General features: G+C 42.9%; 1 protein-coding gene across 1 annotated transcript in view; it reads left to right on the top strand.

The window, feature by feature from the left end:
- Positions 1-24,431, top strand: part of LOC137624415 (transmembrane protein 18-like) — a 46,552-nt gene extending 22,121 nt beyond the window's left edge. Inside the window, exons 3-4 of the mRNA XM_068355160.1 lie at positions 14,785-14,983; positions 17,243-24,431. Coding sequence (XP_068211261.1) covers positions 14,785-14,949 — 165 coding nt within the window. The 3' untranslated portion in view covers positions 14,950-14,983; positions 17,243-24,431. The remainder of the gene's footprint in view (positions 1-14,784; positions 14,984-17,242) is intronic.
- Positions 24,432-25,310: the final 879 nt, after the last annotated feature.

The raw sequence follows: 25,310 nt of genomic DNA, 5'->3' as shown, positions 1-25,310 counted from the left end.
TGTCATGCGACAGGGATATTTAGAAGGAAAAAAATACAGTACATACAATTTTTTCCCAATAACTATAGCTGTGACTTTTCATTGCAAACCTGCCAATCTCCAGATACTTGTTCCTGTTGGACAACATTCATGTTTGCTGTTCATTCCCTTGCTTGTGTGACCTTGTGATAATGACAACATAATCTTAACGAGGTTGACAGTCCTTAGACATCTATGTGCTCCGTCGGATGAAGAGGGTTTCATTGCCACTTAGTGTGAAAGGGAAGGGCACCACCCTTCTTAGCTTCAGTGGCTTCCTGATCCTGGAAAGGTGCTAACAATATGTCACCTTGTCTTGCTTTCTCTTCATAGAGCTCCTGTGGTATCTTGCCCCAATTATTCCTCTTCTTCATTTAGGTACCTCCCTTCTTGATTAAATTCCATAAGTTGTCCTTTAGAGGAAAGGAACATTGGCGCACTCAACTTGAGATGTATGAGTACTCGGTATAGGTGTTCACACACCTCTCACATGTTCTCGGTCTCATAGCTGGAGAAGTATGTGCGGAGAGTTATTCCACAGTGGGAAGAGACTTTGAATTGTGCAGCTGTCTTGCGGAGCTGAGCTCATGCACTGCTGATCAGGATAAAGGGCACCACCCTTCTTCCTTCTTCCTGGATGAGTTCTCTGTCTCCTTTGAGAGAGAGAGAGAGAGAGAGAGAGAGAGAGAGAGAGAGAGAGAGAGAGAGAGAGAGAGAGAGAGAGTGAGTGTGTAGCACAACCCTTCTTCCTGGATGAGTTCTCTGTCTCCTTTGAGAGAGAGAGAGCGAGAGAGAGAGAGAGAGAGAGAGAGAGAGAGAGAGAGAGAGAGAGAGAGAGAGAGAGAGAGAGAGAGAGCGAGAGAGAGAGAGAGAGAGAGAGAGTGAGTGAGTGAGTGTGTAGCACAACCCTTCTTCCTGGATGAGTTCTCTGTCTCTTTTGAGAGAGAGAGAGAGAGTGTGTGTGACAAGGATTTTGGATGTCTCAAAGATTTTTTATTCCATCTGCAGACTCCATATGCTCTATGGTAGAGCGATTTAGTTTAAGCATTTAGAGAGTTCTTATGATTTTGTCAACTTGAAATCGTTTACGATGTTACTGTTTACTACATCTCCTGGAAGTCTAAGTATTTGCTATTTTGTATGTAAAGAAATTGCCACATTGTGTGGTTTATCTTTTTCAATTTCAGTTTGTATCCATTACCTTTGGACTGATTTGTGCTAAACTTGAATACTGTAGATTGTTGTAATCTACATTTGTTCCGACACAGATACAAACCTTCGCTATTTATAGGGTATTACTTTCGGCAATGCTGAAAACCAGCCAAGACAATTTTAGTGAGGGATAATTACTCCATTCGCTAGTTAGCGGGAGGGGGTTGGGGTAGACTGGCTACCCCGCTCACTCACACCTGTCGGTTGAGTAACCACTTTTACTTTTGGCTCGGTAGAGTGCGGACGTGCCGTCTCTCTTTCCATTAAACAAACTGCCTTGACTTTATTACTATTCCTTTTTCTCTTTTGTGTATAGTTATTGTCTCGCTATGCGGACATGTCCAGGTATTGAAAGCCACCGCTGCTGTACCTGCATGTTGTCCGTGGAGACGAACTCACACCCTTTATGCCCGGCTTGCCTGGGAACTCAGTGTTTACGGGACAACACCTGTTCCGAGTGTAGGGAGTGGCCTGCCTCCCAGTGGGAGAGGTTTGTGCATAAGAAGAAGAAGAAGTCTAAATGCGAATCTTCACTTTTGGGGTCTTCCTCAAAATCGAAGAAATCGCGGGCTTCTGCTTCCTCTACTCCCAAATCTCTGCCCGAAGCTAATCCTCGACCAGGCCCTTCCGGGGCACGGTCGAGCAGTAGCGCAGGGCTTGTGACTCCAGGTCAACCCTGTGGGATAGGCGAAGGTGGCGGCTCCCCTAGCGAGTCGGCTCCTTCTCTTCCCCCAGGGAGTGCCTGTTCCTTTCCAGACCTTGTTCCTTTGCTGGGCGTCCATGGTACCCCTACGAAGGATGTTCTCCTCGAACTCCTCCAAAGGGGAGCAGAGAGAAGGCGGTCATCTCCTACCTCTGCGGAGGTCGATCCTCCTCTTGTGGGCGCAGGCGCTGTTGCCCATCAGTCAGGCCGAGAGTCTGGTTCCAACGCCGAGGAGTTAGCTAACCCACCAGGGGCGGTGGCAGGGCTCTCTCCAAGGCAAGCTTCCCCTTCGGGGAAACGTATCTCTCGTTCGCGAGAGAACATTGCCTCTTTACATCGGCAATCTCCTTACGCTTTAGGTTCTCCTCCAGGGGCGGAAAGAGAACCTTGTTAAAAGCATAGTTCTCCTTCAGATGAACTCTCCTACCCTGCAAAGGAATTATCTGTAGACCTACTACATGCCATGCGCGCGAACAACCTACTACATTCCATGTGCGCAATCGGTAAGGGCGCGCGCACGAGCACCCTTCCCTCTACCAACAGTTCAGCGCACGAGCACGCGACCATCTTGGCGTTCACAATCAGTCTCTCAAGCCCCTTAGGCTTCAACAGAGACAACAGTCGCCTGTGCGACCGAGCCCAGATCCTATCCCTAAGGGTAGGCCTGTGCCGATCTTGCCTGTAGGAGTTGTTCCCCACTCCCAGTCCTTAGGTGACACACCTAGGGTCCCTTTATCGCCTCCTTTCTTCCCATGGTCCTCTCCTCCCTCCGATCCTAGGAGGAGTATGGAAGATTCTGCACAGGCGGGTCCCTCTGGCAAGGGGAGACGGTCATCCCTCATTAAAGACCTCTGGAGGAGATTAGGCATGAAGATGCCACAGGCTAGACCAAAGGGGAAAAGGAAAAAGATTCATTCTTGGCCCCCCAAGGAGGATAGGGTTACTTCCTATGGAGACCCCTTCCGTCCCTCACCGGTCGAGATAGTGTCTAAGGAGGCACGACCTGCGACCGGACGGGACTCACCCCATACGGCAACGGACTCACATTCCACCTGTAAGCCGACGGAGTCCGCTAGGCCCTTGGGGACAGAGGACCTTCGGCCTCGTGGGAGGGAACTGAAGGATTTGTTCACCATCCCCAAATCCTCGGCCAGGCTTTGTTCCTCATTGCCTCCCAGGCAGCTGGAAGCGAGCACCTCCTCGGCAGTCTTTATTCCTAGTCGACAACTTCGACCCACTCCGGGCTCCTATGGATGAGAGCTCGGACGTGAAAGGGCAGAACGATCTCGAGGACGACGCTCTGCCAGCAGCCGCTATCCCCAAGCTTACGGAGGATGAAAGGAAGGAGTCTGAACACGCCTTCTATCAGGTCCTAGCCTGCATCCATTTTATCAATGGACTTCCAGATCCATCGGCAGCCCATTTAGATGGAAAAGAAACGGTCCTTGACCAGTTCTACGGCACTCAGAAACCTCAAAGGACCAGTGCAGCTTTGCCCTGGTCAAAGGGGTTGAAGAGTGCCAAACAGAAGGCAGTGTCCCAGGCAACTGGGTCCACCTCCTCTCTCTGCTCCAGCTTGTCCTCTAAGCTCCTACCTCCTCCATATGTGTTTCAGAGGAGGTACTACGAGTTCCTCGGGGAATCTCTTCCAACGCTGCCGCTCGACCACTCTATAGAGGCACTCTCGAAAGCCACACCCTTCAAGAAACTTATGGGACTTCCAGTCTCCTTTTCGGCCTCTGAAATCCTGAACCAGGAGAAGGCGGCAAAGTACGCCATGCAGGCTACTTCGTGGCTGGATTTCTGGTTAAGATCCTTAGGACAACTGATACGGTCTAAGGACCTGTCTCGGGAGTCCTCCAGGAAGTCTTTGGAGACCTTCTTATCGTCTGGCACTCAGGCCATCGAGTTTCTCTCCCATCAAGTAGAGAACCTCTGGGCCAATACTATCCTGAAGAGGAGAGATGCCGTCATAGGCAAGTTTCATAGACATCTCCCTCAGGCCGAAGTAGTGAGACTGAGAAATGCTCCTTTCGAGGGCAATTCTTTGTTCCATCCCGAGGATGTCGAGCGGGTGGCAGAGATGTGGAGGAAGTCCTGTCATAACTCTGTCATCCAAAAGGTCTTAACGGCTAGACCTTACCCCTCTCAGCCACAGCAGAAAGCACAGCAAAACCTGCGATCAAAAAGGGCTAGAGAACCAAAACAGCAGGGTAAAAAGGGTGCGAAACAGGCCTTTCACAGCAAAAGGTCCTTTTGTGGAGGAAAGGGTAACAAGGGATCCGGCCGAGGCCGGTCCCAATAAGACGGGCAATCCTCCCCTTTGCCCACCTGTGGGGGGATGCCTGCAAAGCCACTGGCAGAGGTGGCTTCACCACGGGGCCGAACCCTGTATCGTCGAGGTGATTTGTTCAGGGTTCACTCTCTCTCTCCCTCCACTGACTCGAGTGCCAATTCCATCGAACTCCTGTGCGAAGGGATCCGCACGGGAGTTTGCTCTCAGGGCAGAAGTCCAGTCCATGCTGGAGAAGGACGCTCTCTAGGAGGTCCTCGACGGGTCCCCAGTCTTCTACAGTTGACTCTTTCTTGTGAAAAAGGCATCTGGAGACTGGAGACCAGTCATCGACCTCTCAGCCCTGAACAGGTTTGTCGAACAGACACCTTTCAGGATGGAGACGGCTGACACAGTCGGACAAGCGATAAGACCCCAGGACTTCATGTGCACTCTAGATCTAAAGGACGCATACTTCCAGATCCCAATTCACCCGTCTTCCAGGAAGTATCTGAGATTCATGTTCAATCGTAAGCATTACCAGTTCAGGGTACTGTGTTTCGGTCTTTCCACAGCACCCCAGGTATTCACGAGAGTATTTGCCCTAGTATCATCTTGGGCTCACAGAGTCGGCATCCGTCTCCTCAGATACTTGGACGACTGGCTAATTCTGGCATACTCGGAGGCGGCCCTTCTCCGCCACTGAGCGACTCAGATAGTTGGCACCGAGTGGTCTTTGAATCCTCTGATAGCCAACAAAGTCCTGACTTTGTGGGGTTCCCCGACTGTGGAGCTGTTCGCAACGGTCCTGAATTAAAGGCTCCCGTTGTACTGCTCCCCAGTCCCGGATCCCCAAGGTCTTTGGCAAGATGCTTTCCAACAACGGTGGATAAACCTGGACGCTTACGCGTCTCCCCCGTTCTGTCTGATGAAAAAAGTCCTCAACCAGGTACGAGCAAGCAACAACTTGCAAATGACCCTCATAGCTCTGCTATGGCATCACGCAGAAGGGTTCCCGGAGCTTTTGTATCTCCTCACGGAGATCCCGAGGGAGCTCGCTCTACAGCACGATCTCGTCAAACAACCACATGCCAACATCTTAGACAAAGCCGTAGCTTCGCTTCGACTTGACGCCTGGAGACTATCCAGCACCTCCGCACACAGAGTAGCTTTTCGCAACCGGTTTCGAAAAGAATGGCTGGACACCTCAGGAGATCCTCAGAGGCAGTCTACCAGGCGAAGTGGTCAGTTTTCTGTTGTTGGTGGTGTGGAAGGGCTATCTCTCCCCTCGATGCCTCTGTTCTAACTATAGCGGAGTTTCTTGTATACCTTCGTGAAGAAATGCTTCTCTCGGTCGGCAGTCAAAGGCTACCACTCAGCCTTGAGTCTCGCCTTTAGACGAAAGGAGTCTATATTTCCTCCTCGTTGGAACTTTCTTTGCTCATACGTAGTTAGGAGCTTACATGTCCCCAGGCAGAGCTAAGACTTCCCCCTTGGAACGTGGTTCAGGTCCTTAGTTCTCTTAAGGGCTTCCCCTATGAAGCACTACGCCAGGCCTTCAATTGCCACCTCACATGGAAGACAGTGTTCATGCTCGCTCTGGCTTCGGCTAAGAGAGTCGGCGAACTTCATGGTCTATATGCTGATGTCTCCCACTCTAGGAGATGGGGGGAAGTAATCGTCAACTACGTCCCTGAGTTTGTAGCTAAGACTCAAAATCCGGGTGTGCCGGACTCCAGGTTCAGCCCATTTCGGATGGAGAGTCTTCGTAACCGAAGATCCAGATCAACTGTTACTATGTCCAATTAAGGAGTCTGAGGTGTTACTTAAGAAGAACAGTAAAAGCTCGCCCCCATGTATAAGCACTTTTTGTCAGCACGGGAAAGGTCAAGAGGAGGGTCATGAGGAATACTATTTCTTCCTGGATAAGGAAAGTACAGTAATTGAATACGCTCTATATCCAGATTCTGTCCAACCGACCCAGAGCTCATGACGTCGGAGGCATTGCAACGTCTCTGGCGTTCAAGAAGAATTTTTCTGTGGCACAGGTATTGCAAGCGGACGTGTGGAAGCATCAGATGACCTTCGCAGCCCACTACCTGAAAGATGTAACCCACAGGAGCATGGAAACCTTTTCCATTGGTCCTGTGGTGGCTGCACAACAAGTGATCTAATGCCTCAGGCTCCTTGATGGACAAGTAGCAGAGGGTTGAGGGCTGAGGTTACCCAGGTTAGTATGGGGTGAATGAAAAGAATGTCTAGCTCCCCTCTTCCTTTCACCTTCTCCCCCCTTGGGGAAATAGCTCCGCAAGACCGAAACATAGCTGACCTCACCCCTCTGCAGGTAAGATTCATTTCCCTTGTGCATCCTGAGTATGAATAAACACTTTGTTACGCCACCAATACCTCGTGAGGGAGGTATTGGATGTGTCTTAGAACTCATGCTTATCCTCGAGTTCTTTCGTAAAGACAAGCCACGAGTCTCTCTCACACAAGCTTCTGCAGGCCGCTATCATGGAGTTACCATGTAGCTACTTTGATTTTAGCGAGGGTAGGGTTCCTACTAATTAGATCAAAGATCAATTAGAGGGAACCCCAGGTCATGACCAAGGCCAGTTGGTAGAACTTCCTCCCTCCTAAGAGTAAGTCACCCTATAAATACCGAAGGTTTGTATCTGTGTCGGAACAAATAACAAATATGTAAATGATTTGTATTTTTCCTAACATACAAACCTGGAGCTATTTATACAAATTGGCCCGCCACCCTGTCCCCCTAGAAGTCCTGCCAGAAAGCAAAAGTGGTTACTCAACCGACAGGTGTGAGTGAGCGGGGTAGCCAGTCTACCCCAACCCCCTCCCACTAACTAGTGGATGGGGTAATTATCCCTCACTAAAATTGTCTTGGTTGGTTTTCAGGGTTGCCGAAAGTAATACCCTATAAATAGCTCCAGGTTTGTATGTTAGGAAAAATACAAATTATTAGCAAATTTGTTATTTTTTATTTTTTTAAGAATTTTGAATGCCTCTATTAACTGTCCCCTTAGTCACTGAGTTTGTAGATCAAATAAGTTCAAACGTTCCATCCTCCATCTATATCCAGATTCCCTTAATGTTGGAACTAGTTTGGTGACCCTAGCTTGTACTGCTTCCAGTCTATCTATATCCTTCTGAATACCTGGAGCCCAGAAAATAGGTTTCAGTACTAGGTTCAGGTGTTCCCTGCTATTTTTTGATGCTATACAATCAGACACGTGTTTTTTATCAACTTTCAGTACACAGAACTTCTAGCAAGGCTTTCAGTTAGTCTTCACATGAATGTCCGATTGAGTTTCCCACTGGTAAAACAAGCTTCCTCACCAAGTTTTGCACAATCATTGTTTCACAAGGGACTAGCTTCAATTGGGAACCATACCATAGGTAGCTGCTATTGGTTGCTGCAAATGAGAATCATGGAATTGGAAACCAGATAATCAGGAGCCACTCTATCTGAGTCTACGCTCAATTTGTAGGTGATAGTTATTTTCAAGTCACTAGGTAACTAGCATGACAGTTATTGTCATCTGCTCCTCCTCAACACTTATACTTCCCTGAATAGAAAGAGGGAGAGGTCACAAGCACAGGATAGCTGATCATGTAGTCTTTCAAGACTTGACAATTCATCTGTATGGTTTTGTAGGAGGAGCAGTGCTGTACTAAAACCCAACCTCATGAATGATTTTCAGTACGAGGCATAGAAGCTCACACTCCTTCTACCATGTGAGGCTGACCACGAGCTGGTCAGGACGTGGGCATCCACCCTCGTCTCTCTCCTACCTCGGGACATTCTCAAAATGCTTCAGTGACACCATAGGTTGTGATTTCCCTACGGGCTGATACTGCTCATTGACCTATTTCCCAAACTCGGAGACCGATCCAAGACTGAGTTTCCCCAGACTCCAAAATCTTATAACTTAGTTCCAAGTTATGGGTTAGAACTGGTGACTTCTCAAATCCGATTACAGCACTGGGATACCACATTGTGCTTGCACAGTTGTTGGCAAAGACCCCTCTCCAACCAAGGACAGCTATTCTTTCACAAACCACCTGACAGTTATCCTAGGAAAATAGGAATTTTGAGATAAGGACACTGAAAAATTCCTGGAAGACCAATCAATAGGATTTTGGTAGGAGTGATTTACTGTACTGTGGTTTCTCTCCCCATGCAGGTGGCAATCTTAAAGAAAGGATCCTAATACAATCTTGCCTCATTCATAAGGTAAGAAAATACATTTCGGGAATGGACCCATCCCCAAATAGACTTATCAGTACAGGGTACAGAAGCTCACGCACCAGCTACCTGTGCTTGATTCTTACGAGAATGAGTACAAGCAGCTTTCTATTTACTTAATGTTCGACTTTTCTTTCCCACTGTGAGAGCGAGAAGTAGCCCTTACTGTTACTTCTCAGTAGGGAAAGAATCCCTTAACTCATCCCTAGAGAAAGGGTTCGATGCTATGTACAGCCACCACCAATGCTAGGTCTCATATGTGACCAAGCCATCATTCCTCTATTGCCTTGAGACGGTCCTGAAACACTTGTATGACTCCACCACCATTGTCCATTGATTCAGTGGTTATAGCACTGTCGCATCACAGTTGGAGACTATCCAGAATCTCCTTCAAGCAAAAGGCTTTTTGTGATGTAATGCACAATATAATAGATGTCTGTATATCTGAGTTGATGAGTTCCAGGCTAAGTGGGCCATCTTCTGCCATTGGTGTTATAGAAGGAGCACTCTGGTTGAAGGTTCTCTGTAGCTAATAGCAGATTTTCTTGTACAGTATACCTTCTCTTGAACAAACTCCTCTCAGTCTTAGTAGTAAAACACTATTGTGACGGGCCGAGAGAGGAGTTGTGAAATCAAAGGCAGATTGGAAACGACTGAGTTATATTGTTGTGGAACACTCTCCTTATATACAAAACCTCAAGGCAACAGGACATGACAAGTTCACAAGACAGACAAAATCACAGAGGAAAAACCAGACTTGAATTTTCATGTTCGTTTTAGTGCGAGGGAAGAGCGAAGATACAACCATAATATATACAAAAGGAATTATGTACAATTGTGTGAAACACGGTTGGTACATGGCTCCCCCCCTAAAAATGACATACTGTACAAGTTAAATAGGGCGCCCTGATCTAGAGAGGCGAACTGTAGGCGGGTCATCTGGCAGAAGATAAGCAGGTTTTAGACGATCAATGGAGACCCAGTCTTCTTTGCCCCGAATGTTTAGGAGGAATGCTTTCGGACTGCGTCGGATCACAAGGTAAGGTCCCGTGTAAGGGGGCGTTAACGGTGGCTTGCTGGTGTCGTTGCGCAGGAAGACGTGCGTTGCAGAGTGCAAGTCCGTTGGTATGTGATGCTTCGCTGGGGGCTTGTAAGTCTGGCGGCACGGAGTAAATTTTCCCACGACGTGACGTATGCGCTGGAGATCGTCGGAGGAGGTTGTAGAAGGAAAAAACTCGGCAGGGACGACCAACGGGTCGCCATACACCATTTCGGCTGCCGAGACGTCGAGGGCGTCTTTAGGAGTGGTCCTTAGTCGAAGGAGGACCCAGGGAAGCTGAGTAAACCAGTTGCAATCCTTGCAGCGGGACATCAAAGCTGCTTTGAGGGTGCGATGAAAACGTTCAACCATTCCATTGGCAGCGGGGTTGTAGGCCGTTGTGTGATGTAGGGTGATGCCCAGGAGATTCGCTAATGACGTCCATAATTGAGAGGTGAAAGTGGTTCCCCTGTCAGAAGTAATATGCTCAGGGATACCGAATCTTGAAATCCATCCAGAGAGTAAGGCAGATGTACATGAGGCGGACGTTGCAGTTTCCATGGGAATGGCTTCAGGCCAACGAGTGGAGCGGTCGATGACGGTAAACAGGTAACGATGTCCTTGTGATGTGGGTAGGGGGCCTACAACGTCGACGTGAATGTGTGCGAAACGACGCTGAGGTTGAGGAAAGGTGCCCACTCCTGAATCCGTGTGTCGATGTACTTTGGAAGTTTGGCAAGAAGTACAGGCACGGACCCAATCCTTAGCATCCTTAGAAATGCCGTGCCAAATGAACTTTGCCTTCAGCAGCTGTGCAGTAGAACGGCACGAGGGATGTGAAAGGCCGTGGATGAAATCAAACACCTGTCGGCGCATGGGAGCAGGAATCCAAGGTCGCGGTCTACCAGTACTGACGTCACAGAGGAGGGTGGTGTTGGAGTTTTTGAGGGGAAAATCCTCCCAACGGAGGGACGTGCAGGATGTCCTACAAGCTTGATACTCTGGATCCTGTCGTTGGGCTTCAGCCAGGGCGTTGTAATCCAATCCCAGTTGAACGGCAGCCAACGTGTTTCTTGACAGGGCATCGGCAACGGGATTCATTTTCCCAGGGACGTATTGGAGGGTGCAATTGTATTCAGCCACGGCGGAGAGATGTCGGCGTTGACGGGCGGACCAGGCGTCAGACTGTCGAGTGAAGGCGTGCACCAGAGGCATGTGGTCTGTGCGAATGACGAAGGGCGTACCTTCTAAGAAATGGCGAAAGTGACGGACAGCCAGGTGCACCGCGAGCAATTCTCGATCGAAGGTAGAATAACCCGATTCTGCCTTGGACAGTTTTCTGCTGAAGAAGGCCAATGGGCGGGGCGAGCCTTTGACCACCTGCTCGAGTACTGCACCAATAGCGACGTCGCTGGCATCGGTGGAGAGAAGGAGAGGGGCGTGTGGGATAGGAAAAGTGAGAGCCGCAGCAGTTGATAGGGCCTTCTTTGCATTGCAGAAGGCCGCTTCTTGAAGGGGACCCCACTTCAGGTCCTTTGGCTTGCCCTTGAGGGAGGCGTAGAGGGGAGCAAGAGTGGCGGCAATGGCTGGCAGAAAGCGGTGATAATAGTTGATCATGCCCAAGAATTCCTGCAGAGCTTTGACGGTCGAGGGCGTGGGGAAATTCTGAACGGCTGCTACCTTCTCAGGGAGGGGATGGACTCCTTCAGGAGTGATACGGTGCCCTAAGAACGACACTTCGTTGGCGCCAAAGGTACACTTGTCGTACCGGACTACAAGGCCGTTTTGTTGCAGGCGGTCGAGCACGATGCGCAGGTGACGGAGGTGTTCCTCTTTTGAGGAGGAGAACACAAGTATGTCGTCCACATAACATACACAGAAAGGGAGGTCCCCTAAGATGCCATCCATGAGACGTTGAAACGTTGCCCCAGCATTACGAAGGCCAAAACAGGAGTAATTGAAGGTGTATGTGCCAAACGGAGTGGTGATGGCGGTCTTGGGGATGTCTTCTGGGTTCATAGGCACCTGATAATACCCCTTCAGGAGGTCAAGCGTAGAGAAAACCTTTGCTTTGTGCAGGTAGGAGGTTACATCGGCAATGTTTGGGAGGGGGTAGTGATCCGGTTCTGTTTGCATGTTCAGGCGCCTGTAATCCCCGCACGGACGGAGGGAGCCGTCTTTCTTCAGAACGATGTGTAAGGGTGACGACCATGGGCTGGAGGCCTTTTGGCAAAGGCCCATTTTCTCCATTTCGGCGAACGTCTGTTTGGCGGCTGCCAATCGTTCCGGTGCTAGACGTCTGAATTTTGCGAAGACTGGGGGTCCCGTCGTCTTGATATGGTGATAGATACCGTGCTTGGCAGGAACCGTGGGCGTTTGGCGAAGTTCTGGACGGAAAACTTCCGGGTACGACGTGAAGAGGTGGGCGTAGGCATCCGTGGGTGCGCTGATGTGGAGAGCGAGGTTAGAGGGGGCGGGTTGAAGAGGTGTCGACAAGTACGAGTCCGCGTTGACCAATCGTCGGTGGGCGACATCGACCAGAAGGTGGAAATGAGAGAGGAAATCCGCACCGAGGATTGGCATTGTGACGTCAGCAACGAGAAACTTCCAATTGAATTTACCGTTTCCGAACGATAATGTGAGGCTCTCGTAACCGTAGGTGGGTATCGCAGATCCGTTGGCAGCTACCAAGCGGACGTCGGCAGATGTAGACAGACTACGTTGTGCCTTGAAGAGTTTCCTTGGCAAAAGAGAACGACAAGCACCTGTGTCTACCAAAAATCGCACGCCCGTTCCTGCATCCTGTAAAAAGAAAAGATTAGAAACATGGGAGGCCACCGCCACAAGCGATGGCCTACTTACACGTTTTTTGGCCACTGACAATCTTTGGCACATTTCTTCGCGGTTGCCCCGAATCTGAAGTGGTAGTAGCAAAACTGCGGTGGATGGGAGGTAGTAAGTGGCTGTAGAAGTCGTTCGTTGGGGCGCGAGCGATTGGTGGGTGGTGGGCGGCTTTGTCGCCGCTTCGGCACGTCACGGGGTAGGCGTGTATGTCCTACGGCATTCATGTCAGCTTCGGTGTACGTTGAATAGGCATCCTCGTCGTCAGGGGTGGAGGCGTTGATGGAGGTCTTGAAGTGGCTGTCCATAAGGGCGTCGGCTTTGGTCATCAAGTCCTTTATGGGTAAACTATCGACATCGGGTATGGCAGCGCGCACAGGTTCAGGTAAACGGCGTATCCAAAGGGCACGGAGTAGGTTCACCTCACGAGGAGAGCCGTCTGCGGCAGGTTGAAGGCGAGCGATACTGGTCATTTCCCTGAGGGCAAGCGAAGCCCTTTGGTCCCCCAACGGTTGTTGCGAGAGCTGAAAAAGCTTTGCTATACGGGCGGCTGGCGACGGCGAGTACTGTTGCAGAAGGTATGATTTGAGGTCGTCATACGCTATTGGGGTGTCTCCTTGTTCACAAAGCCAGTCGGATATTTCTGGGAAGGTGTCCTCGGGTATCGCCGCGAGAACATAATCCGCTTTGGTGGTTGAGCGAGTCACGCCCCTGATACGAAACTGGACTTCTGCGCGCTGAAACCAAGCAAACGCCTCTCCGCTGGCAAACGATGAAAGTTTGAATGGAGAGGCCATAGCGCCAACTGCCGTAGAGTCCGTCATAGTACCAACGATGGAGGGGCGAGGGGGTGGGGGTGGAAGGCGGTGGAAGCGAGTCGACTTCCGGGGTCACCAATGTGACGGGCCGAGAGAGGAGTTGTGAAATCAAAGGCAGATTGGAAACGACTGAGTTATATTGTTGTGGAACACTCTCCTTATATACAAAACCTCAAGGCAACAGGACATGACAAGTTCACAAGACAGACAAAATCACAGAGGAAAAACCAGACTTGAATTTTCATGTTCGTTTTAGTGCGAGGGAAGAGCGAAGATACAACCATAATATATACAAAAGGAATTATGTACAATTGTGTGAAACACGGTTGGTACACTATCACTTACCCTTGAGCTAGGTCTTTAGACTGTAGGGTTTAGATTTTTTCTCTTTGAGGGAGCCATCTATGCTCATGAGGAGCTTCGAGCAGTCTTTTCCTTTGAGAGAACTCTAAGCACCTTCATTGGACATGACCCGAATTGTGGATATGACTGTCAAAGACCATCTTCCTCCTTGCATTAGCCTCAGAAAAGCATGTAGCTTAACTTCGCAGCATTTCAAACGTACGCAGCCCATCAGACCACAGATATAAAACATTTTCGATAGACTCAAGAAGATCATCTCTAGGAGTACTATATCCTGTCAGCTTAGGATCTGGAAGAACCTGTTAGTGAGACAAGTGTTGAAGGCTTGAGTCTGGAAATGCAAGACAACCTTCACAACCCATTATCTAAGGGAGTATACTTCCAATTTTTTGAATACATTCTCACTGGGGCCTGTAGTAGGAGCTCAGCCATTGGTATAGCAAACCCTAGTGCCTTCATAGGATAAGAAGCATCTCATCTAAGATTACAGTCACCACATAAGTCTAGGAGAGATAAGGATGTCTGCTCCTTTTCTTTCCCATCTTTTGGGGGTGTAGTAAAGGTGCCATTATTCGTTACATTGGAAGTTGATGCAGGTAAACTTCTTTACCGAGCAATATTTTTAGAAGAGTAGATATAGAAATACTGTATCTCCCCCATCCTTCTCGTGACGGGTAGGATGGACACAAATGTGGATAACCCATTACTTTTATTTGACCACACTTTTCAGACATTATATTCTTTTAGTAAGGAGGTGATGGGATATGTACAGAAATCAACACTTTCGCCACTCCCCGGGTCAGTGTTCGAACATCCCTGGATTTTAAACCACCCAGCTTGGTAATAGGGACCTCGTTCCTCACTAGGAGTCTCCTATTAAAGGACGAAGGTTTATTCAATATGTTTAGGAGCAAATCACAATTTTTTTAAGCAATTTGTATTTTTACTAAATAAACAAACCTAAGTCCTTTAGATTTTACCCCATACTTCAACCACCATAGAAGTTTTAGGTGAAGGTCAAAGTGTCTTTTTAGTGTGTTGGTGGGGGTGGGATGTGCTTCCTCTCTACCCGCCATAAGCTACTGATACCTCTTTGTAATCTCATCAGTAGAGTTAGGAAAAATACAAATTTTATTGCTAGAAGACAGACTCACATGATATATACAGTATATACATACAGTTTTCCATATACAGTACATACTTACACTGTGTAGCACCTTTAATTGGTAATTAAATTTTGCCACTTTACAGATGAACTGGCTATGGTTAAGTAGCAACATGATGGTTACTTGGAAGAAAGCAGAACTGGAGGCCAAAATGCGAAGAGATTCTTCAAGACAAGGTGAATGGAGAAGATCTCATGATGCTGGTTTACTACAAGAAGAAGATTCAGAAGAAAACAAGAAAACCAAGTGATTATCCTATTCTAGCTGGGAAAATTGTAAACCAGGTACTACAAACTCTTACTTACTGAACTGACCAAATTTACCAAATTTCTCAAGGTATGAATTTTCTCTTTGCCATACTTTACTTTTAATGACATTTGACTTTGATCACAAGAGAATGGTGGTTGAGAGTTTATTATGACATAAGTATGCTGACAAGGACTGAAGCAGTGGTTCCTTTCTGGGATGCTGTGCATGATGTCACTCATAGCAGATGACTTTCAAATACTGAGGTGCTGTGGCAAGTTTAAATAAGCCTGAACTTGTGAGGTCTCCCCTATACACACTGACTCCATGTCTTGCACATTGATACACTGGCCCTAGAGCAGGGGGTATAATTTGTTTCCATGCTAACAAACCTTCCGCTATTTATTTGGATTATCTTTCAGCGGAGCTGGAAGATAAACCAAATGAATAACACCAGGTTTGCATTAGTTAGGGAAAAATACGAATTATCTCTGAATTTGTCATATTTCTTTGGTATTTATGTTATATTGGATTCCCTGTTCTAGCCTTTCACAGGAAAGTCCTTGGAGACCACACAGCACTTCAACCCCCAAAATGCATAGTTAATGCATCTTTATTTCAGGTAAAATACAGTTTGTTTAGTTTATGAAAAAAGTTGGGGACTTGGGGTATACATTAAAGGTTTAGGGTTTAAAGGCTACTCATGTATAGCAGAGTTAAGGGACAGTGATAATGCCCTAGAGACTGACGATATATCCATATGTTCAGCATTGAAACCCCTTCTCTACCCAAGCTAGGACCAGGGAGGGCCAGGCAATGGCTGCTAATGACACGGCAGGTAGACCTATAGGCTCCCTCAAACCTCCCATCCTTAACCCTTTTACCCCCAAAGGACGTACTGGTACGTTTCACAAAAGCCATCCCTTTATCCCCATGGACGTACCGGTACGTCCTTGCAAAAAAATGCTATAAAAAATTTGTTTTTCATATTTTTTGAGAAAATTCAGGCATTTTCCAAGAGAATGAGACCAACCTGACCTCTCTATGATGAAAATCAAGGCTGTTAGAGCAATTTAAAAAATATATACTGCAAAATGTGCTGGGAAAAAAATAACCCCCTGGGGGTTAAGGGTTGGAAATTTCCAAATACCCCGGGGGTAAAAGGGTTAACTCACAACAAGGATGGTGAAGCTACAGACACTACTAGAAACTATCAAGTTTGAGCGGGACTCTATCTCCTGTCCAGCAGAATGCTAGGCAGAGACATTTTCAATATCCCACCACAACCCAGAATAATCTCATATTCCTATGGCAAAAATTTGTTTTGCATGCAACATTTTGGCATATGCAGATGTTTTCATAATTAAATTACAGTAATCACAGAAAATGAGAGCTGATTATATATTCATGTAAATTTATATCATGGACTCTTCATATCACAATTTACCTAGGGTAGATAAGTTTTATGTTTCATTTTTTATTTTTTTATAGATAATTTTTTTGACTAGAAATCAATAAAGTAAATTACACTAATACTGTATTGCATGCTGTACACTCGTGTAAACCTTGTGATCTGCCATAAAAATTATTTTATCATGTCTCTTCTGTATCACGCAAGTTTCGTTTTTGAAACAAAATTATAATAAACTAACCTCCTTATCCAACTTCTTGTTCAATATATTAAAATACCAATAAAAAAAAAAGAATGATTGACAAAAGTATCATTAGTAATGCATACAGCTATAAACAGCCAAATGAAAAATGGCTGTTTTGTTATGAACAACAGCTGTTTTGCTTGCATTTCAGCTTCACATAATAGAGAACAAGAATCATGCTAAATAACTAGAACACATGACCAAATGGGAATTCCGGCAGAAGTTCTCAAGACGAAGAGATAAGAGAACTCTGTTCTTATCTAACTCCAGAAATAATGCATGCAGATGATAGTTAGATGATGTTAAATCAAGAAATTATCATTAGCATCAGCAATCTTATTTTATTTTCATATACTATAATGATACAGAAATGTAACAGAAAATGATAAATTATGCCAGAAAGAAAGAGGTTGTGGCTAGAAAAAACCTTAGATCAAAATAGTATAATTGGGATGTGCGGACATTTTATGCAGATTAATTTTTTAATGAGCTTAATTAGGTATCTAATTGTCAGTGAATATTTGGTATATTGTTGTACTGAGAATATTAGATATGTTTTATAAATGGTGAAAGATAATTTTTTTTTTTTTCAGGAGGAGAATTGCTAAAATTTTATCTTTTCTCTACTTTGTCATTTTTCAGGCTGAGGTGACCTCTACAGCACACATTCTCCTTGCTCTTCTGTTAAGTTGAGTCTAATTGTTGTGCACTGTTTTCCTATTATTAATTAAATCTTTTCTTGTATAGGCTTATTGCAATCCTTACTTTATAGCATACAGTATAAGACATTTGGCACTGGTGATAATGAGTGTTGTAGCCCAAGTTATTATTGGAAGACATGCAGTGCTCTTTAACTTGCATGTTTGATGCCATTGCAAGATCTTAAAAGGGCTGAAGATGTTGATTGTTTAACCATGTTATTTGTATGGAAAGTGGTTGGGTACTGGCTAGAATACATTATCTCTCGTTGAAGTGTTGCCACAAAAAATATGTCCAGGCAATTGAGGTATTTTGAATTTGGTAACCAGCAAATGTAGAAAAATTAATATTTTGTAATTGAGATGAGTAGCAAGATTTTTATGCCTTAAATTTTTTGTTATCTTTTATAGCCATTGTAGTATGCAACAGTGTGAGTGAATGTAGTTGTATGCATTGATTAGTGTTCCAATTTTGGTGGAGTCCATTAGTGTGATATATGGTATACTTATTTTAAGTGCAGTTGAAATTAATGATTAGGTAGTGTATTTTATTAATAGTAGTTTTGACGAAGAAAAAACTTAAAATGTAAATGAAGATAATTCTTCATTAGATAGCAAATCATTTGGATATGGTTGGGAATGAAGTACAATACTGTATGATGTTTACAGTATAAATTATTAAATGTAGAAACACTTTGAAGCATCATAATTTTACTGTAGTACTCTCCTTATCAAAGAAACAATTTAGAAAAAATATTTCAGTAAATGTTTCTTAGGCCTCCTTTACAAAGTAGATATCCATGATCTTAATTGAACCATCGTGAAAGTTGTCAACCTAGTTTTGTAATACAATACTGTAGTGGTGTGCTAACTTGAGAACCCTCTGTTATGTATGTGTTCCTACACGAATACCTTCGTCCCTTAATTAGAAGTCTGATTCATGTGCGGCTGGAACTCAGTAGTTAAAACAGTTAAAACTTATAATGAGGTGTCGGTAGTATCCAGTAATTACCAACCAATGGAGGGGAAGCCCCGCTCCCTTGCCGGTAAACTGAACAGGGCCATCAGCGTCTCTTCAAACTTTGATTTTAACATTTTCTTTCTTTAACTCTTGGATAAGTCTTGATGCCAGGAGTTTTGGCTGTTTTCCTTAGCAAAATAGGTGAGATTCTCCCCCAGGAGGAGACTAAAAATTCAGATCTTGTTCCAGTTGACAACACGTTGCTACAAGACTTTGGAATTGTTGGAGGTTACAGGGATTTCCCTCCAGAGAAAGGCTAGCCTTAGCACTGAATCCCTTGAAGGGGAATAAAACTTCAGCGTCATAACGTCTTTGTATCTGAAGTTGAGCTGCCGGCTAATCTGCCCTTGAGTCAGACTTCCATGATTGTCCAACCAATGCAAGTGCTTACACACCTGCTACCTGTCCTCTCCCACAAAAATGAGCTTGTTCACTACCAGCAGGAGTAATGGCCTCTCCTTTATCTTCCTTTCATGCAAAAGTATATTCATAGTTGGGAGAATGAGGGAATAAGATGCATACCAAAATTCATTCCCTTGGGAACAGACATCAGTGCACACTGTCAACTGTCGTCGATCTCATACTGAAGGAATTTCCCTCAACAGAATGCTAATGCTGCAAGCCTTTTTGAGGCGGAAGTTTTATTACATAACACAGGACTCCCCCTGCCTCTAGACCAAGCAGTTGCTACCCTGTCCCTTCTATATTAGCTGAAAGGCTTGCATCCCAAAACATTACACTTATTTCTTTAGTGGCCATGAACAGATATGTTGACCCTTCAAGCTACATCATGGTTAGACTACTGGTCAGGGACAATGGGATATTTAGGTTTAAGTGAAAGCCTCTCAGACAGAAAAGAGGCAGTTCAAGGGCCTTGCTCTGTCAGGAGCAAAATCAGTTTTTGGTCCACCAGGCAGCCAATCAGTGGACTAATTGGATCCTGAAGCAAGATGCTATTCTCCACAACTTATCAAGTCTCAGATCAGCAATCCCAGGATTTTAACCAGCCAGTTTGATAAAAAGGAACTTCCTCCCACCTGGGGACAAAGGTTTGTATATGTGTAGGAACAAATCACAAAGTTTAAAAGTAATTTGTATTTTCCTTTAAATTAACTTCCTGCCATCACCTCCCCTGAAAGTCCCTGATGCAATGAAAGTGACTTCTGTATACCGGCTAGGGGAAGAGGCTTCTCTGCCACTGGCCAGTAATTACCGGCTTCTGCCGACATTCGTTATAAGTCTTAAATGCCAAGTTCCAGCTCTGCTTGAATCAATTTTCTAATTAAAGGACTCAGGTTTGTATAGTTTGGAAGAATATTAATTACTTTTAAAATTTGTGATGTTTACACCACAATTTCTTGAATAGGAAAAGGTGCGAATAAATATACTTATTCCACGTGTTAAAACCATTGGCCACCAAAAGTTCTATTGAGTAGATTTTGTTATTACCTGTTTTACTGGTACAGACTGTTATGAGGACCTCACTTGCAATAGTTAGAAATATCACAATGTACTACCCTTTAGGAAAGTATTTGGGCTATCTTTCATGTATAAACCATCAACAGTTTTTACATATGGATGTCTGTCTCTATCATTAATACTTAAATTTCTGTCCCCATTGCTATCCTGGTAAGAAAAAATGTAAAATGAGAAATTTCTTGTTCAGTAGCACTTCAAGTCCATATTAATAAGGTTTAGATTAGATGTCGGCAGTTAGACTGGTAAAATGATAATCAAAACGAAGATTTGGTGCAAATCATGAATGGGCATATTTGAAGACTTCTTTTTTCATTTACCTTTTAAATCAGGTTCCTAATTAGATTGATATGTCGTAATTATGGAAATTTATGAACATGAAAACATGTAAACATTTATTTTAGAGGTGTTGAGTACAGTGTATAGTATGATGATTTTAACTCTTAATACTATAATGATTATGTTGCCTCACAAGTTACTGTACTGAAGATGCTTTTGCCTCACAAGTTACTGAAGATGCTTGCACGTACAAAAAAAAAGGTCTAGAAATTATATTTGTCTTCTATCAATTAATAAATTTAGATACAATGTTTCTGTACAAAAGAGATGTATCAAAAGTTTCTTATGCTATCATTGTATTCTCGAGTTTTATTCACGCTTTTTAGTTAATATATTCCTCTATAGAATTCCTTACCTATTTCAGTATTCTGACTTTTGATTGCTTGAGCTTAATTGAAGTATAATTTTTATAATAAAATTTGAATTACACCTTTTCATAGTTATATGTTGTTTCGACTTTCTTTTCATCTCACTTTATATGCAATATTTTGCATTTATCATTTACTTAGGTAAACATTAATTTTATTGGCTTATTGATGAATATGACCATTTATTAAATGTAATAGTGTAGGCCTATTGACACTTTTTATCATATGATATACTGTACAGTACACTGTATTATTAGATTTGTTGCAGTACTTTGTTTATTTAGGAATTTTAAATCTAAGTATTACTTAGATTGTATATTTTAATTTCACTTGGAAGCATTTTCAATTGCCTTTGTACACGATTGTGAAATAGACCATCTAATTTACTTAGAAACTCAAAATAATTAAGAAAAAGGGTATAAGATAGGAAAGGTATATGGTGATTTTTCTATAATTAACCTTACAAATATGTAAAGTGTTAAATGAAAATACTGCGTGCTCTCTCTCTCTCTCTCTCTCTCTCTCTCTCTCTCTCTCTCTCTCTCTCTCTCTCTCTCTCTCTCTCTCTCTCATAAGACTGTTTATTAGTATGCTAGCCTGCTGAGTACAACTGGTTAGTGACTACTAAAGGCACACAAATTTAGGAGGTTAACATTCTGATTTTATCGAAATGTTTTGGCACTTTCTTGTAAGTTTTTTTATCTTTCAGTTGAATTTTTATCATTATTTACACTTTATTTTATATGAAAGACTTTGAGTGACAGTCCCCCCCCCCCCATGTTAGTGCTTAGTAATAGGGTTTGAATTATGAATGTTATTTTCATCATCCAAGACAATTGCACACACGTACCATGAGTGTCTGTGATTGCTCTTAAAAATTAGGAGAGTCAAGAGTAGGGAATATTTGAGGTATATACATTGATGTTTTCATTATTTTCATAAAGTTGTGGATCAATATTTCAAGAATAGTTTTTGAGTATGTATATCAAGTGTTACGCAATTTAAAATGATGTGCTTGATGTTGAACTATATTTTTGTGAATGTTTATGTGGAGATGAGCATAGTGCAAGTGGAAAAAGGCTAGAGAAGCATTAAGAAGTTACCATATATTGTCATGGGAGGTGTAAACTTTTGAACAGAGGCAGCATTTGCATTTTTCAAAGGAGCTTTTACACGAGAACGGAAATAGTGACCATCCATTAGTATTAAGAGTGGTGCTTAGAGAAAATTTTCAAAACTCTCGTCTTGGTTATTTTATAATTATGATAACCAGACCACTAGCTACAACACGGCTACCTTTGGATTACTATGGAAACTCTACTTTAGAGGGTGGATAAATAGAAGGCGTGGTTTCAAATGACCATGTTGAATCTGTATTAGGAAGGATGCTATAACCCCTATAACAGAGGTAAGTCAATTTCATATCTGAAAGTTTGTAACTCATGAGCTTTTGTATCTTAACTTACTTTGTATATACTGGTGTATAGGCTGTTTATACATATGTATGCATGAATAGTATGCTGTGATTGCACTGAAAGTAATATGTGGTTCAAATAAGGGACTCACTTTTACCAGCTGAAGTTTCAATGTTTGCAATAACTTGCAGCTTCATGATTTTGTGAAAAAATGATTGCCCCAAAAGTTTTGAATTATGCATTCCAGACCATATGTTGGATAAAATTTAGTTAAAAAGTTTTATTTTACCAATTTATTGTAGATTGAAAGATGTTTCACACTAACAAAAAACTGTTTAGTAGTGAACCAGGAATTTCATATCGGTGGAGCTTGAAGGTTTGGTCAGCATTTGCTTTTGTTATCTTATGAAAATCTGTGATATAACAATTGTGTTGATACTGTACATTCCTTTGATGCTACCCTTTTGGGGGCAGATTATTCAGATTTTTATTTTTTTTTCAATTTGGTGTATAGTTATTATGCTCTTAATAAATTGACATTAGTACATCAGGAAGGATCAGAGTAATTTCTTTGAATGCAATTAAAGTTTCTGACATTTAAATACAATGCAACTTAATTTTACTCGTATAAAAATGAATACATTAGTATTCAGAAATACTACTTTCTTTGAAGTGTATCATGCTAGTCATTGTCATCCTTTCATATCATTGCAAAGAACTATTTGAAGTATGTTAGTGCCATACTCAGCTAGTTTAGATTGTTTTAAATGCCTTGAATAGAAGAGAAAATCACTGAATGGTACTTAATTATTTTGTAACCTACTGTAGGAGGACAACAGGTATAAGCGACATAGTTTATAAGTATTTTCCTTTGAAATTGAAAGTTTTGTGGGTACATTTTTTGGAGGAGAGATTAAGCATACATAATTTAGTGTTCCCCTGAGTACAAAAGTGGCTATTTTTTGGGTGGAAGTGTGTAGCATAATTTTTATAATTCCATTGATCATAACCCTTTTACCCCCAAAGGACGTACTGGTACGTTTCACAAAAGCCATCCCTTTACCCCCATGGACGTACCGGTACGTCCTTGCAAAAAAATGCTATAAGAATTATTTTTTTCATATTTTTGATAATTCCAAGAGAATGAGACCAACCTGACCTCTCTATGACAAAAAATAAGGCTGTTAGAGCAATTTAAAAAAAATATACACCAAAATGTGCTGGGAAAAAAATAACCCCCTGGGGATTAAGGGTTGGAAATTTCCAAATAGCCTGGGGGTAAAAGGGTTAAAAGTAGCCAACTCCCTTTCATGGGATGTGATTCAGATGATGCATTAATGATTGTCTAGTGACTTACCAATGATTTGTTCATGTGACATTAAAGTGCATTGTTCTGTGAATCTACTATCTGTATAATGGTAGGCTTACATTTTGGAAACTAGTGAAGTCATATAGAGCTTTAAGGTTATGGTGGATTTTTATCATATCTTAGCTCTTTTATTTCTCCATGGAAAGAATTTTTACTAATTTAAATTTGATTAAATAAATGGGAGATCAAAGGGATGAAAGGAAAGTAAAAGGCAAAAAATAAATTAGCTAGATTAATTAGAATTAGAAATTTTAATATTCTAAATTAGTTAAGTTTTCAAACCTTATTAGTATATTTTAGCTGATTTTACGAAAGAGATACTGTTGGAATATCACAGGAAATATCATTTTTTTGTGTAGTGTAGTTGTATTGAGAGGTTTATGATAATCAGAGACTAGATTGTGATTGCTAAAAATAATTTTAGCAGATAAACGTTATATTGTTCTTTTTTTTTTCTCCTGTTTCATACATTCCACCCATTATATGTCTTCCACTTGAGAGGTTCATGCTGAAAAGTAGTTAAGTCACTTTGTAAATTGAAAGCCCTTTTTGTCCTTCAGCATTGGTTCCTCTAACAGATGCAGTACATTTGTAGCTATTGTCATTTTTTCTCACTTGAAGAATATCCAAACTTATTTTCTTGGGTCTTAGTAAAGTCTTAAGGATAGAAGCTTTTATGAAAGGTAATCTTATACTGAAGTTCTACACCCATTAAAAGCTGTACGGTAGTTATGAAAAAAAAGAAAGCTAGTTAGGTTTGCATTCTGCAAGGTAGTGTTGTTAGAAGGCACCTCTAGTTTAGTTTGGTTCAATGATGTCATAACTGTAACCTTTGTGATCATTCAGGGAAAGACTTCTCCATATATAGGATATAATTGTTAGAAATTGCTTGGCTATTCCTATCTTATAAAGAACATTTTTGGCTTGATAATATTAAGGCAATGCATTGAATTTTTCTTATGATTCATAGGGTGGGGAAAAGGATACAGGTATTGTATTGCTTTTATATATTTTAAATATAGACTAGCTTCTAATATTTCACCAACCACATATGTGCACTTGTCTGAAATATACATGTATAAAAATATTTGACTGATGTCACCTGTATAAACTTACATTAAATAAAGTCACTATTTTGATGTAAATGTGGACATTATTTAAACCTTCCCTTATTTTTCTTACTTCTAGCATGTAATAGTTTTGTACCAGAAAACAGGAAATATGTACTTCAGGAGGTGAAGAAACATCGTGACACTTGAAAAAGTAAGTAATGCTGTAATTGATACTGTAGAAAACTTATTAGGATGTCAGTTCTTTTTTCCCTTGATGTCTTATAGTGTTATGATAAAATTTCACATTTTCATATTGTGTATTATTAAAATTTAGCGTTAAATGGATTGCATTACAAGTATATTGAAGTGAAGATTGTGATTCTAAACTCTCCAAACAGCTTGAAATCCAATATTTCACTGCTTAACAAGGGGCAGCTTGAAGCATTTCCATAGGGTAAAAAGAATGTCCGCTGGTTGTGTTGATGAAGCCCTTCAAGAAAGGATAGAGTTTTTGCACAAGTCTATAAGAAGGATAAGAAAGGGTGGTTGAATTCTCCCAACTAAAGTATTAAGTGACACTGGTTGTTTAAACATTTCAGTTATACATACATACATATACCAAAGGCACTTCCCCCAATTTTGGGGAGTAGCCGACACCAACAAATGAAACAAAACAAAAAAGGGGACCTCTACTCTCTACGTTCCTCCAGCCTAACCAGGGACTCAACCGAGTTGGAAAAACTGGATGCTATAAGCCCAAGTGGCTTTAGAAGGAAAAATAGCCCACTGAGTAAAGGATATAAGGAAACAGGGAGAATAATGGGCCTGAGTGTACCCTCAAGCAAGAGAACTCTAACCCAAGACAGTGGAAGACCATGTTATAGAGCACATGGCGCTACCAAAAACGAGAACAATTTTTTGATCGAGTGTCCTTTTAGAAGAGCTGCTCACTATAACTAAAGAGCCTCTTTT

Source organism: Palaemon carinicauda, chromosome 31, assembly GCF_036898095.1.
Source record: "Palaemon carinicauda isolate YSFRI2023 chromosome 31, ASM3689809v2, whole genome shotgun sequence".
Lineage (NCBI taxonomy): Eukaryota > Metazoa > Arthropoda > Malacostraca > Decapoda > Palaemonidae > Palaemon > Palaemon carinicauda.
Note: the sequence above shows the minus strand (reverse complement) of the source record. Positions and strands in the feature narration are given on the sequence as shown.